This window comes from Amphiura filiformis, chromosome 13 (assembly GCF_039555335.1).
Source record: "Amphiura filiformis chromosome 13, Afil_fr2py, whole genome shotgun sequence".
NCBI lineage: Eukaryota > Metazoa > Echinodermata > Ophiuroidea > Amphilepidida > Amphiuridae > Amphiura > Amphiura filiformis.
Window position 1 is genome coordinate 41,638,214 of NC_092640.1, and position 16,866 is coordinate 41,655,079.

At 37.6% G+C, this 16,866-nt stretch overlaps 1 protein-coding gene across 1 annotated transcript; it reads right to left on the minus strand.

Annotated features, from left to right (window-relative positions):
* Window positions 1-2,450: 2,450 nt before the first annotated feature.
* Window positions 2,451-10,134, minus strand: LOC140167290 (glyoxylate/hydroxypyruvate reductase B-like). The gene is made up of 4 exons (XM_072190621.1): window positions 9,722-10,134; window positions 4,255-4,432; window positions 3,613-3,791; window positions 2,451-2,708 (listed from the first exon to the last, which is right to left on the minus strand). The coding sequence occupies exons 1-4, from the start codon at window positions 10,113-10,115 to the stop codon at window positions 2,458-2,460; spliced, it is 1,002 nt and encodes a 333-aa protein (XP_072046722.1). The 5' UTR covers window positions 10,116-10,134; the 3' UTR covers window positions 2,451-2,457.
* Between the last annotated feature and the right edge of the window lie 6,732 nt (window positions 10,135-16,866).

Sequence of the window (16,866 nt, forward strand, 5' to 3'; positions counted from 1 at the left end):
TTTGGCTTGTCTCAAGTTGAGAGTAACGCCATGATGGATTTCGCAGTGGCAAATTCGAATCGCGCGCGTTAACCAAATACCGCGGGCGTATACACACGCGTACAAGGGCGATTTGTCCGTACGCTCGGGACGCAACCGCGTAAACGCACTAATTCGAATCTTGTCATTGCGTCTCGGCACTGCGTGTGTTGAAGAGACTCTTGTCTCCAGTATGTTTTTGTACGTATCCAGGACTGACATCCTGGAATCATGTGTTGACATGTTTGTCTTAACTGTTGCTAGTACGGTACATTGGTCTCAAATGACGTGAAGCGAATGTAAGCCAAGTTTGTCGAAGAAAATTTGAACGATTTATACTTGTTGGAGGTACATATTATTTGAAAGTAATATTTCGTGATGACATTTCATATCAAAAGATAGTTAAAGTTTGAAATCTTAAATTTTGCAAATTTGGAGCGTTCATATCCAGATTGCATAGATAATCGGTTGTGTAATTCAAATGGTTTGCCGAGTGTACTTAATATTATTTTATCCAATGACATTACAATCTTTTCAATAGTCGGGGGATACTGTTAATAAATAATCTTGATAATTCACTCTGTCTATGCTTATATCATGTATGTTTTCGTAATAAAACTCCAGCCTTTGCTATTGTTTTGTCGTGTTGCATTTATATTTAAATATTTAGTTTGTTCCCTAAGTGTGTTTGTAGTACGGAATCCTTGAAGTTGAAATAAAATTTTCACGCATTTAGATACACTATGGATCACAATGACCTCATCTTAATGGCATAGTTCAATAACTTCAATTAAACACTTACAGTGCAAAATTTGACATCAAGTTGCAGAGTATGAGTTTTTGTACCCAAAATTTCGATGGTCATTCAATGAATGTACAAATGTATTGGGGTTAAAGAACGGTGCCCTGATAGATGAACATGTTGTGGATCCTAGTGACAGCACAAAGCACACGTTCGACCACAAAGAGTGTAATTTTAGGAACCGTTCAATATTGACGCCGGGGAAAATGGGAGTTTTAAGAAAGGAATTCGATTCTTTTTTTTTTTTTTTTTGTGGGGGGTGTTAAGTTTTAAATGGAGAAAAGGGTGAACATGGTGAAACAAGAGGGAATCCAAAAATTGTGAGCGGTCGCGATGGGAACACCATTGTTGTTGTCTTTTGTCAAAATTTTCACTCCCCCTGTCGTAAATATTAAACGGTTCCTTAGACAGAACGCAAGAAATAAGGGGAGTGATTATGTCCTGCAAGAATAACACTCACTCAACAGAAGAGTCAGCCTTCGCCAATTTAGCAGAGCTCTACAATTCTGTAATCAAAATCATTCCGATAAATAAGAAGTTTGACTCAAAATGAACAATTGCTGCCAGATCAACAGTGCAGTTCAGTTAACCTGAAGATGCACCTGAATGGTGCGATACCGTAGCCTCTCAAAAAAGTGAGTCCATTGGGATAATTGAGTTCAAAATCATATTTTAAATATCAGCATAATGATATGTGTTACCTTTGGGCTATCTGCACTAAATAGCAGCATAATAAGTATTACCTTCGTACTTTATCTTCAGTAGATAGCAACATTGAAGCCATCTTCAGTAGATAGCAGCATGATGATAGGCGTTACCTTTGTATTTTACTTTATCTTCAGTAGATAGCAGCACAATGAAAGGCGCTGCCCTTGTATTTAAGCTAGATATAATTCCTGTCGATCATGCCACTGTTTTCCAAAATGATAGGTGTTCCTTTGTATTTTATCGTCAGTAGATAGCAGCATATTATGATAAGCGGCACCGTCGTATTTTAAGCTATCTTCAGTAGATAGCAGCATAATAATAAGCGGTACCTTTGTATTTTAAGCTATCTTCAGTAGATAGTAGCATAATGATAACCGGTACCTTTGTATTTTAAGCTATCTTCAGTAGATAGCAGCATATTATGATAAGCGGTACCTTTGTATTTTAAGCTATCTTCAGTAGATAGTAGCATAATGATAAGCGGTACCTTTGTATTTTAAGCTATCTTCAGTAGATAGTAGCATAATGATAAGCGGTACCTTTGTATTTTAAGCTATCTTCAGTAGATAGTAGCATAATGATAAGCGGTACCTTTGTATTTTAAGCTATCTTCAGTAGATAGTAGCATAATGATAAGCGGTACCTTTGTATTTTAAGCTATCTTCAGTAGATAGTAGCATAATGATAAGCGGTACCTTTGTATTTTAAGCTATCTTCAGTAGATAGTAGCATATAATGATAAGCGGTACCTTTGTATTTTAAGCTATCTTCAGTAGATAGTAGCATAATAAGCGATATCTGTTACTATCGTATTGTGAGCTTTTGGTAACATCAAAAAGAAAAACCCGTGTATTTTTTCTACTCAAAGTTTTAAAAACAAGACAGTTTGTGATTACTAGGGTGACGTCATGCCATGCATGCCATGTGCATCATAATTTGATTTCATTAGGCACAGGTCTCCCTTCAATAGCAGCTTTTATGTTCTCTAAACAAATTTGGAACTTGACATATAATGTCTCTACGGTGTCCCCTGCTGCGTGTGGCGTGACGATGACGTTGGACATCTTCAGTAGCGGGTGATCGGGTGGTAATGGTTCGGGTGTTGTCACATCAAGGGCTGCGCCTTGGATGGTGTTGTTGTTGAGTGCTTCGATTAGGGCATCTTGGTCGATTACATCACCTGGAGAAAGTAGGATAAAATGTGACGTGTCATGTCAAAAGGAGACACTTTTGGGCAGGATCGTAAATGGAGAAATAGCCAAAAATCTGCATGGGGTGATTTTTTCACAATTTGGGTTTGTTGCGAATTTGTAATGTTATTAATGTTAAAAATATTGTCTGATAGTTTCAGACCCGAATATAACTAGCATCTTGTAGTTTTGGAGACATTTTTCAAGGTAATTCCTACTCTCAACATTGTGAATAATATTTTTAAAGGCCGATATCTCAATTTCCAATTTTATAATACCATAACTTACAAACTAAATATCTTCGCTTAGGAATGTCCGATTACATTGGGGAAAACGGCATTGTGGAGCAAAATATCTCAATATTTAAGATATGTAAAAAGCTCCAAATTGATAACCTGCCCAAAAGTGTCTCCTTTTGACATGACACGTCACAAATGATCGTAGAAACATTTTATAGGCCTTTGGTGATTACGGTACCTTTGTACTCAAGTTGAGTACAATTTAATCAATATTGAGCATGTTGAGTTCTATTTACTCATTTTGTTCCTTTTATGAATCCACATTGAGTAATTTTGTATTTGCAGTGTGTATAGCTAGGCGCTTCCATGTCTGATTGGATGATGCATGACGTCAGTCTGGCCCCCTCCGCTTCACACTATAATTAGCGACGGTTGAATATATTGTATAGTATGCATTAGATATCAGATAGTCAGTTGGATATGTAAAGCAGCATATAGCTTCGATGGGCCCGACTAACGTTTGAAACTTACGCTACATGGTGGCATTTAATATAAGGCGCATTGTTTCACAATACATAATTTTGCTAATGACAAATATTATTTACCCATCAGTACTATTATAGTTTGCCTTTGATAAAAATCAACAACAACTTACCACGTGAAATGTTGATTATTGCAGCATTAGGCTTCATCAGTTTCAGTTCCCTCGCACCAATCATGCTTTTCGTTTTGTCACTTAAAGGTACTGTCAGCATCACGTGATCAGACGTGCGTAGTAACTCCTCGAGATTTTGACAATATTTAGCATTAACACGTTCTTCGTCCTCCTTACTCCTGGCAGTGGCGGATTTAGAGGGGGGCGCACGCGGCGCGCGCCCCCTCTATTTTGTGCAGATCGGCGCCTGACTCTGTGTATTTTTGCAGAGTGGCGCCTGACTTTGTGTGGGCGCCGAGCCGCGGCGGCGGTGGCGGTGGCTCGGCGCCCCCTCTATTGAAAATTCCTGGATCCGCCCCTGCCTGGGGTAAAACAAAAGATGCGGTGTTGTCATCAATAATACGGAAAATATTTGTACGTTTCCATTTCAACTCTTTGGGCCGATTTCTTGAAACGCGGCTAGAGGCAATTATGCCAAAGGGCTAGCCCTACCAATGCAGATTTTTTATAAATTCGATGAAATAAACAATGACAAAAGGTATATAAAAGAAAATAGAGTCAAACCCTAATTCGGCGTCTCAAGGGCGTTCTTATAGCCTTCCATCTAGCATGTCTAGCCTAGCATATTTGAGCGCATATTACCTTTGGGTTCGATTATGATAGACAATCTTCATCTTAAAGGCGGCTGCTCTCTCTGCAATCTGATATCCTATTCTTCCCATACCCACAATGCCAAGCGTGGAGTCCATTAGAAGCGATCCTGAATTCACCATTAAGTAGGTACACCAATTGAAGTCTTCGTTAAGGTACGCGTGCATTCCTGGGTAAAATGACCACAAAAAAAAAAACATCAACAAAAAACACTTAGATATTGAGACAAAATAACATGAATCAAGCGAACACACAAGAGGAATCGTACTATGGGTTCCATAAAGGAACAAGGCTTGATATAATTGGTGTCGTTTCCGTCAAATGTACATGGTTTTTCGCGGGAGGGGGACAACTTCGTCGTTTTTGCACTATGATTGTTTTATTGAGGTTATTGGACAATACCATTGCGATGAGGCCATTGTGGTTCACAGTGATGGTATTTGCACTTAAATATTGAGGCAAATAAAGCTGACACACAAGAGGAATGAAATGGGTCCTATAAAGGATATCCTAAGGCTTGATATAAAGAGTGTCATAATCCCTGTCCGTCCAAAACTTTCGTTTTGATATTATTGGCCTTAACTCAAGAACCACAAACCTTTGGAAATCTAAATACGATTATTGGTTTCCTTCGGACTTATTTATATGATCAAGGTATTAATATTTTTAAAAGTACACTGCAATTGTTTTAGTTAAGGGATGGGGTATGAACGTTTGGACAGCATTTATTGTGGGACATGAGAGCACATCAGACATATCGAATTGCATATTTCAGAATACGAAGAATGTCCTTCTGATATCAAGTAATTTTGATTTTGTGAAATTCGCAACGTAATACACATTTTATGGCAAATCATTAAAAATTGATATTTTTGATATTTAACAGTACTCGAAGTAAACCCTGATAATTTATACTTAAAGTGTATGTAGGTGGGATGAAAAGCCGACGATCAATTGAAAATTTTGACCTTTCGTATTGAAGATATGGATTTTTTTTCCAAAACACCCAAATAAAATGAGGTCTTTTTGGGAAAAAAATCCATATCATCAATATGAAAGGTCAAAATGTTCAATTGATCGTCGGCTTTTCCTCCCAGCTACATACACTTTAAGAATATATCATTAGATTTATAAAATATACTTCGAGGACAGTTATATCAAAAATTTGAAAAATATCAAATTTTAATAATTTGTCATAAAATTTGTATTATATCGTGAATTTCAAAAAATTAAAATTATTTGATATCAGAAAGACATGCTTCGTATTTAGAATGCAATTCGATACGTCTGAGGTGCTCTCATGTCCCACAAAAATACTGTCGAAACGCTCAAAACGCTCATTCCAGATCCCTTAAATCACCAAAACTGCAACGGATTCCTGCCATCCCACTCGCCAGATCATCCTGGGCCTGGCCTGGGGCGGATTTCACTAAACATGTCATTGTTTTATTTCATACACTATAATTCATCATGTATCCCAGCAAACACAAAAACGTTTTAAAAACGTTTTAAATATATATTTTGGCTTTTGGTTTAGGTAAAAACGTTTTAATAACATTAAAATGTCGGGTTATATAAAGGTCATGATAACGTTTTAAAAACGTTTTGTATGAAAACACACTACAACAATATTTTTAAATGTTTTCAAAAAATGTTATTGTAAACTTTTTTTGCAAACATTTTTGCCAAATATTGTGTCAATACTTTAACATTATGTTAAAATATTTAAACCCAGCAAACACAGAAATGTTCTTAAAATGTTTTTTTCAGAACCTTTTAATAACATTTAAATGTCGGGTTATATAAAGGTCATGAAAACGTTTTTAAAACGTTATTGAAAATATTTTGGGCAAACATTTTTCGCAAAATATTTTTCAACTCCCAAAATAACATTCTGTTTAGAATGTTTTGTATCATGTTTTCAAGAATGTTTTTGGAATATTATTAAAACGTTTTTATACCCTTTATATAACCCGACATTTAAACGTTTTCTATAAAACATTTTTGTTTGCTGAGCAGTAGATTATCAAAAAATGTTTTTTAAGGTTATGAAAACGTTTTATACTGTTAATATACCCTTTATATAACCCGACATTTATACGTTTTGTGACAACCTTTTATAACCTTTTGCGAATGATGTCGAAAACGTTTTGTGTTTGCTGGGATCTTCATAAGTATATGTGACCGTCCACCACAAACCAGCCATAAAAGTCTGCCCCGGTCAATTTGGTTTTGTTGCGTGTTTAGAAAATATGTATCATAAGCTTTAAAATGGTATATCATATGACTTCAAACGATATCCAGAAGCGGGGTTATGATTTGTTGAACTTTGCTCCTTCAACAAAATGGTACCTATAGGCCTAATTGGCGGTCATTTCAAATCATCCCCAAGTCAACGAGGCACATCGACTTCGCCTGGTAAATAATTACATTGTACAGCAGGGAAAGTAAAATCAATACTCGGGATCGATACACGTGTATGTGCTATGCACGATTTGATATTCAGACGATAAATCTTTGGATGCCGGGGGAGAAAATGATGAATATCTCCCGTAATGTTTGCTTTCTATAGAAGCCGATTAAGGCTTGCACATGTATATATGTGTTAAAAGAACATGATAGTCGTTAGCGAGCGTATTGACAAACAACCGTGCGTTTTGAAATCAAAAACTGACAAAAAAAATCAGATTTTATATGTGCAGAACAGAAAAAAATGACAGCTGCCCTCATTAGTAAACAATCGGGGTAACGAAACATATCACGTTACAAGCGCAATGTGGACCACTGGTGGAAGCAGTCTAATGCAGATGACGTACCAGGCTCACTGAGATCTACAGAGGTCAGTCACCGGCTATTGTCAATAGCCTTAGTCGGATGTCCCTCGGCCCATTATGCGTCTCAAACTATTAATCAGAAATGCGTGGTTATTGAAGAACAAGTGGATTCGTCCTATCATGGCGATTTCTGCCATGAAGATGTCGGGGCGATGATACTGTGCGAGGTTCAGGAATGTCCTCTTATTGTTAATTGTTGGTTATATATACCTAGACAAGATATAATGCATTGTAACCCCCACTTGAACAGGATTTAGCCACAAACAAAGGCTAGAGCTATTTAAGAATTCTATAGACATAGGTAGAAACTTATTATCCTCTTCAACAATAGAATTATTGATTGGTTTAAAAGGTGTTTGACTGGCTCTAGCAAAATGAGATAGATGTCGCACCAACTTGGGGTACCTATGAATACGACCTTCATGCACATTTTACATTGTAACTCAGAATACAATTTGCCGACTTTACGGCTGGTTTGTGGTGGACGGTCACATATGACACCGACACAACGACACACGACACAAAGTCGGTGTCATGTCATTTTCCGCTCATTACATGTCAAACTGGAATCTCGTCTCAAAAGAGTATAATGTTGACAAGTTTTGCGGTAGCAGGTCACAATTGCACCCACCCCCACCCCACACCCACACACCCACACCAATTATCAGATTATTATAAGCATAAATAGGCCTACCTATTTGTATATTTCTAGCCAATGCAAGCATTAATCCAAATCCAAATTCGGCAGTCGTGTTTGTGATCATTGATGTTACAACATTCGACACTTTAATACCACGTCTATTCAACATTTGAACATCAAGATGACTGTATCCTGTAGACGGAGTTGCAACTATCTTCAAATTTGGAAACAAAGAGATGAATTTCTCGTCCTTTATCAAGTTTTTATAACCAAACATATCAGGGATTGGCGCCATTAAAATGCCTTCAATTTCTTCATGTTTTTGACCCGATGAATCAGCAACGAAGTCTTCATAATACTTAATACGAAAATGTTTTTGGAAAATCGCAAGAATTGCATTCCCTTCCAGTAGGAATTTTCTTGATGAAACTATGAAGGGTAGGCCCCCTAGTGCCATTTTCAGTAACTTGCCTGAATAACATTCAGTCGTAGACGGGTCTATCTATACAATGTAAAGTAAACCTACCACAGTACATGACCATGACATGACTGCCCGGCATGACTGAGAACTTGACATGCCCTGTTCAAATACGAAGGTGATAATAGAACTATAGTTCACCAGGTCACTGAGTCTAACTTGCTTTATCTGGATTGCCTTTCGGTGAGTAAAACCGCATTCAGCTGCACTCTAAATTTTCAAAGTCATGTTAGTGCTAGTATACTAACACATATTTGTCCCAAAAATACAAACGCATACAACGCATGTATGCTATGTGTTAGTAGGCCTATATACTAGCACATAAACACTAACACATAGTTGTCCCAAAAAAACCAAACACATACAATTATACATACACATGCTAACCGTTAGTACACTAGCACATACACATTCTGAGTGTTAGTAGCACATACATACTAACACATAGTTGTCCAAAAAAACAAACACATATAGGCCTACATACACACCCCAACCGTGAGCATTCTTAGTATACTAACACATACACATTCTGAGTGTTAGTAGCACATAAACACTAACACTAACGCATGTATGCTATGTGTTAGTAGGCCTATACTAGCACATAAACACTAACACATAGTTGTCCCCCCCCCAAAAAAAAAACCCCACATACAATACATACACATGCTAACCGTTAGTACACCCCCACATACACATTCTGAGTGTTAGTATATAGCACATAAACACTAACACATAGTTGTTGGGGTTTAAATGGGCAAAATGAGGTTAATTTGGTCAGAAACCCATTATCAGGCGTCAACATTGGGGGGATGATTGTATGGACCATCCCCTGGCAAAATATGGGGGGGGTAAATCCCCGGATCTACGCCTATGAAAGTAGCCTACCGAATGATATACCGTAAACACAAAGCTGGGGCACAATGACATTTTGTAAGGCTTGTTTTCCACTCATTACAATGTCAAACTGGAATCTCGTCTAAAAAAGTTTAATGTTGACAAGTTTTGTGGGAGCAGGTCACAATTACACACACTATCTCAAAAAAAGTAACTAACCCCCCTTAAATAATGGTCATTATTCAAAAAGGGGCTACTGTATTACAAATCTGTAAAATGCATTGAAAGCAGAATTTATTTCTGCGCATTTTGACACCTCATTTGATACGATAGCCCAGAAAACAATAAAACACCGGTCAATTTAATGTATAGTGAGGTCCAGATTTGAAAGTTGCACTTACATACACATTTTTACAATACAAAAAACATTACACTGAATACAAAATCAATACAATTTACTGCAACTTTCAAATCTTGGGTTACATTGATTTAAATGTACGCTGTGACGTCAATATTTAGTCAATTGCTGCAAATGAGGTGTCAAAATTTGCAGAAATAAATTCTGCTTCCAACGCATTTTACAGATTTGTAATACATTCACCCGTTTTTGAATAATGGTCATTATTTAAGGGGGGTAGTTACTTTTTTTGAGATGTTTATAAATAAGCCTACCTCTGTGTATATTTCTAGCCAAAGCAAGCATTAATCCAAATCCAAATTTGGCAGTCGTGTTTGTGATCATGGATGTTACAATATTCGACACTTTAATACCGCGTCTATTCAACATTTGAACATCAACATGACTGTATCCTGTAGACGGAGTTGCAACTATCTTCAAATTTGGAAACAAACAGATGAATTTCTCGTCATTTATATAACCAAACATATCACGAATTGGTACAAGTAAAATGCCTTCAATTTCTTCATCATTTTGATGTCTTTGACCCGGTGAATCAGCAACGAAGTCTTCGTAATATTTAATACGAAAATGTTTTTGGAAAATCGCAAGAATGTCATTCCCTTTCAGTAGGAATTTTCTTGATGAAATTATGCAGGGTAGTTCCATTTTCAGTATTAAACTTGCCTTAATAGCTCTTAATCTCTGGCTCTTAATAGCATTCAGTCGTACACAGTCTATACATGTAACCTACCACAGCACTTGACTGCCCACTACTACCCCGGGGACTACTACCAGGCGGCTGACACTGAAAAATTTGCATGGAAAAATGACCCGTCTCCTCCGCAGCCAATTTGGTTCCGCTCCATCGAAATCAAGCCGGTCACGGAGGAGACTACCCTCCTTTGTGTTTGTTCATTTGTGTATGGAGAGCCCTTTTGGAGTCGGGAATGACTTAGGCTACGCTCTCAGCTAGAGTCCGACGCTGCATTGCACTAGAAATACCTTTTCTGTGAAATCGCTATAGAGCCAACCGGGAGCACGTATTCGTTTTGAAAATATAGCATTAAAATTAGTATCACCATTGTGGCCACCGTGCAGTGGAAAACCTTAATTCTTTCATTAAAAGGAAATGAAAATTAAAAAAAACACGGATCTACTTGTGCACCAATAAAATTGGCACAGCAATTTGTCTCAAATATGAATGAATTTTAAGAAACATACGGGGTATGATGAACATTGACCTGACGCCATGATAGTAGGATCTATTAGTCGTTTTATATACAATGTATATACCGTATTGTCATAATACCAATATTTGTCATTATATATAATGAGTAATATCTAGCAACGTAAATGTGCAGTTCATATGCACAAACGAATACTGATCTTTATGATATTCAGGTATTTGTACATCACATATAACATGTCACATAGGAGGTCATACGTGTTGACCTTCATCTATTGTATTTGTTCATCTGTGTATGGAGAGGATTAGCGCCATTAAACGCCATTAAAACGCCATCAGTATTAGGGCGTAGTTCAGTGAACTCACCGGATTGCTATTCCAAGTACTTTGATAATACAGATAATATGTATTAATGGGTCGAGGCGATTGCATTGAAAAACCTAATAAATTATTCATAACAGTTACGTAATCAATCGATAGTGCGGACACTTTTATTTGCAAACCACCAAAATTCGTGATCTTTTAGCGTTGGAAAAGAAACCACGTGAATAGAGTGCCCTCTCAAGAATATCAACTCTCTGCTACTACCTTCATGGACTGACCGTACCACTCCTCACTGCGGCATGCTCCTAGTGTTTCTAGAATGCTGTTAAAATAAGAACGATTTTAATGCTAATTTATTGCACATTCATGCTAAGGAAGCCTGATTAACTTTTTGAAATAGCCGTGTGGGAGGATTTTCAATGAAATATTTTTTGTGTAAAAACTGAAGCATCCTATGTATAAAATTAAAAGAATATATGAATATTAACTGCACATCATAACGATTCGTGATACCAATTGTGGTACAAATCCGTACAAAAAGATGTCGTTTAGGAAGCAGGGAATTTTATTTGAATTTTATATACGCCGAAACAATTTTTGAATTTAGTGAAAATGAAGACTGAAAAGTTGGTGAAAAAATCTATGCAAAAATACATAAAACCACGCTAAAGACTACTGTTTCGTTTTTATGGTAATCTAATCTTTTAATTTCTTAAATTAATCATAGGGTTCTATGCGGAAATTTTATATAAAAGGGGAAAAACCCAAAAAATGTCAGGCTCATAAACACATTGCACTGACCGATAGGTCCTACCATTCACAGTCAAAATCGATATGTATTGTGCGCATGTATATAAAGGCCTATGCAGAAACACGCAACTTAACAACAATTTAGCACTACATGTATAAAACACATTAAAGTTTTTAAGCAGATAAGATTCTAAAATATGCTACGTTTTCTTTTTTTGCTTTGCTTGTCATGATATTGTTATATTCTATACCCGATATGTTGGAGTTACACATACCCACTTGGAAAAATTATCCAGAAACACAGATTGAACTATCACATATACGCAGATGATACGCAAATATATACAGAATTTAATCCCCGCATACCTGGAGATAGTGTAACTGCTCTTTTCAAATTGGAATCATGTATTGCTGAAATCAAGAATTGGATGAATGTAAATAAGCTTAAACTGAATGAAGATAAAACCGAATTCTTTGTTGCTAGCTCTGCATATAATTTGAAATAAATATATGAACCAACTCTTAATGTATGTGGAACAATTATCAAACCATCTGATTCTGTACGCAACCTTGGAGTTCTTTTTGATTCAACCATGTCTATGTCATCTCAAATATCTGCTGTCTCTCGCTCTTTAAATTATCATCTTCGTAATATAGGACGCATTCGCTGTTATATTGATAAAGATACTTGCAACCATGCTGTCCGCTCACTTGTTATTTCTCGAATTGATTATTGTAACTCTTTATTATATGGAACAACTGTAAAAAACACACAAAAACTACAAAAGATACAAAACAGAGCTGACAGACTTGTTTTCAAGGCAAACCGTATGGAACACACCACTCCTCTGCTGAAAGAGCTTCACTGGCTTCCAGTAAATGAGCGTATTACCTACAAACTACTCACATTCGCTTATAAAAGTAGACATGAAACAACACCACTGTACATACAAAATCTCCTAAAATCTCACACATTTTCTGATGGTATGTTCCTACGATCACATGCTGATGGCAGTCTGCTTGAATGTAAAAGAACTCACACAACATATGGGAATAATGCCTTCTGTAATTCTGTGCCAGCTCTCTGGAACAAATTACCTGTAAAACTTCGTACTTCACATAGTCTGGCCACTTTTAAATCTAATCTGAAAACATATTTGTTTCCAAACTAAGTTTTTTATTTTTAATTAAGTTGTACATTAAGTGTAGCCTAAGATGTAGTGTAAGTTGTACTTTTTAAGATCATTGTAAAGCGCTTTGTTCATACTTTATGCTAAGGCGCTATATAAATTCCGTTTATTGTATTGTATTGTATTGGAGTTGCCTATACACCTATCCGACTTCGCCATTACTGCGGTGTCCCCGATGTAAAACTGCGGTGTCCCGAGGTCGGGGGTTCTATCCATTATTTATTGTGTGCTATACAGAATTGTACCCGGAATTGTACACAATAGTGATATTCAATACACAATCATGAGTATTGAATTACGAATTAAATCTCCCGCTCTGGTACATCTGTGTTGCCGTCAATAGAGGGCCAAATACAGTAAACGCTTCTCGGATTGGTGTATAGGCCACGGCCCTGCACTTCTTAGATCGCCTTGATAAGAGTTCGAAGCCCTGTCGTCAACAGAGGGCAGTAAACTCGAGGTAAAGAATATCCCATATCGCGCTAATGAGCTGGGCAGTAACCGTAGAAAAAGCTCATTTCTGGCGAAAATTGACAAGTAACTTGCACAAATTTCTAGATACAGTTACTATAAGGTCGTGCGATGTATTCAAACCATTAGCTACCATTTGTTAATCATTTTATTTTTAGGGAGCAATAATTATTTATCATGAATATTATTGTCATGTTGATGACATCATAGTTACTCATTTTTCAAATTTTGAAACATTTAACGCTCAAAAGTCACACAAAATCAATCACGTATATTTTTCTTTATTTCACCAGAGTGTCCTTACCAAGATTCTAGCACCAGACCATGCGCTTTCTCAAGATACAGCCTTCATAAGTGTTAGATCACTTCTGTACAATTCTTATAATTTGTTTCATGCATACAAATAGCGATGCATGTTTTTGTTGTGTTTTTGATAGGTTTTCATGTCCGATTTTAACGATGAAACATTATTCCCTATAGAAAAACAATATGGCAAAAGATACAACAGTTTGTAACATTCTCCATGAACTTAACCATCTATGTTTGGATTGTGATGTAATTAACGTGTGTAATGAGATTTTCTCTTTCTGAATCTGACTTGTAAATATTATTTTTCAGCACAATTTCTCATCAAATTCATACATTTCTGGGTCAAAAGTCAGGTAAAACACTTTGTGGTTTTGACATTTGGTTTAGAAATAACGCTAATAAAATCATTTGGGTTGATCAAGCAGTTGCTTTTTATGATTTTCAAGTCAATATGCATAAATGATGAATCTGCATGTACATAATTTTTCACTTCAGTAAGCTCGTCTTTTGACCAACGTTCATTATTGATCACGGGTTATATTGTATGCGATTGACATCAAAGAACCACATGTGTATGAGCTTGTGCATTGAATTGAATTACACAATGGTTATTCAGGTTATTGATCGCTAGATGGAAGCAAACATGATACATATTACGTAGGATTCCATGACTGTGCGGGGATTTGAACCCTAGCGACCAGAACTATGAACACTTTGAAGTATTAGCACCTTGCAGGGCCGTGAGGCCTCTATGTTCAAAATTCAAAATGGCTACCAATAAGTCAGGCCCGGGAGGGGGGCTGGCATCGAAAAATTTGGTGGGTATGCTCCACCGGAGTTTTGAGGTGGTAGGTGAGCTGACGGCGTACCGATAAAAGGGGGTCTTTTGGAGCTATGAACAAGTAAAATGGGGACTTTTGGAGCTGCGAACAGTCCAAATATCAAGAATCTTTCTTGGCTTTCTGGCTGAGAATCACTTGAAAAAACATTTCAGAGCTGAAATTATCAAAATCAAGGGTCTTTCGGAGCTCTATTTTGGTCAAATATAGGGGGTCTTTCGGAGCTGCGAAATCCAAAAAGGGGGGTCTTTCCGGGGGGAGCATATACCCGTATGGTCATTTGTGTTGAGTGCCCCCCCCTCCCTCCGAGAAGTCAGGTGGCCGACTGGTCTAGGGCGCTAGAAGTATATACTGTAGTTGCGGTGTGGGTTCGAGGCACACCAACTAAATTCCCCTTTTTTATTTCATATTAGGGAAATCATGGAAATGGGCTGGGCGAATTTATGTATGGCGCGTAAGGAGGACTGACACTTGATATGACTCGGCATGACTGAGAACTTGACTCTGACTCATTGCATGCTCTGCTCAAATGCGAAGGTGATAGTTCACCAGCTAGGTCACTGAGTATGCTGAGTCTAAGAGACGCACCATTAGATTCTCAGGTGGGGGTAGGAAGTTTTTGAAAAAAAAAAACCTCACCCACTACATGAGCAAAAAACCTTTCCCCACCAGCACTGAAAAAAAAACCCAACAAACTTTCCCCACCTAACTGTCATTTTATAAATGCATGAAATTAAAAAAAAAACTTCGCCGCCTTCGGCGGTTCGGCGGCAAAATTTTGCAAAATAAAACTCACATTCGGTTCTAGTCAATAGATCTATGTACCTGGACTTTGACTTATTCTGTTACATGTTTTGGGATGGTGCAATGACTATGTGTACCCCCAGGTGGTGAATTATTGGGGGCAATTTTTTACACAGATATTTGGGCACAATTTCGATATTTCCCCAGGATATTACGCCCTAAAAAGGTGTAGAAATATGTTTATATAATAGGCCTAGGAAACGTTAAAAATGCAATATTTTCTGCTCGCTGCGCTCGCATCCCCTGCTTGGATAATGGGCTATTCCAGAAAATAAGTACACACCCTTATGGAGGAGTAACTTTCCAATAAAAGAAATGTCTGGATTTCCAAAATTGCTTTCTAGAAACAACTGTAATTCCAGTTGCCAATGTTACTGAAAAAAAGCTTGAAAATGCAATCAAATGAATGAAAAATCACAAAATTGACCAAATCAAGCCTCTCAAATTCAGGGTTTTTTACCTTTGGACAATTCAAAAGTCTGGATTTTCAGCAATTATGACGGCACAAAAAGTCAGGAAATCCGAACTCCTCTATAGGGAGTGCGAGCTAGCGCAGCGGTAGTTCCCTCGCTTTGCACCACTGAGGTCCCGGGTTCAAGCCCCGGCGTGGCCCAAGGACTCATGTGCACACTTGGTTTATCCCGATTCCATGCTCGCTCTCGCAGGTTTTCTCCGGGATCTCCGGTTTCCTCCTGTATTGCAAAAATCGGTGATTAGTTGTTTGGTTATCAAAACTTCCTTCACCCAATGGAATTTGGGGAGCTGCACAGATAATTGGTGGATGTTACAATCTAAATGCGGATAGGTGTGCGCCGTTCGGCAGCAACTGGCCTAGTTGGTGCGACGTGATCGTGATGATTCACCATTGCAGCGAAATTACAGCGCTTTGAGTCCTCTAAGATCTGGAGAAAGGCGCTTTATAAATCCAAAATTTATTTTATTTATTTTTATTTAGGGGTGTGCATCTATTTTTTGGAATATTAATAGCCCAATTTAAGGTTTTAAATTGGTAGTTCCCTAAAATCTGGCATGTGTATACCCGGGGTGTATACGGCATCGATTTTCGGCATGTCGAAAGGGGCAGGCCAAGATTCTTTGGCATGTCGAAATTAGGGGAAGGCAAAGATTTTTTGGCATGTCGGAGGGGCTATAGATTTTTAGGCGTGTCAAAAGGGAAGGCAATCGACTTTTGGCAGACCACTTTGAGAATTCACGACCCGGGGTAGGCCTACATTGCACAGCTCATATTTATGATTATGAGTGTGATATGATTTTGATCATAATAAATGTAAGGGACAGTTCACAAACCCTTGTTAGGGGGGCTGATGCAACAAAACTTCATCGCGTCACTTTACAGACCTCAAAAATTTCAGGGTCCCCCTTTTTGACATGAAAATTATGGGTCAACCCCATAGAAAAGCATATTATAAACTCAATTTTCCAAGGAAAATTTGTGGTCATTTTTTCAGCCCCCCCTTAGGAGGGTCAACATTTTCAGGGCCCCCTTTTTTTATCAGTCCCCCCTAACAAGTGTTTGTGAACGG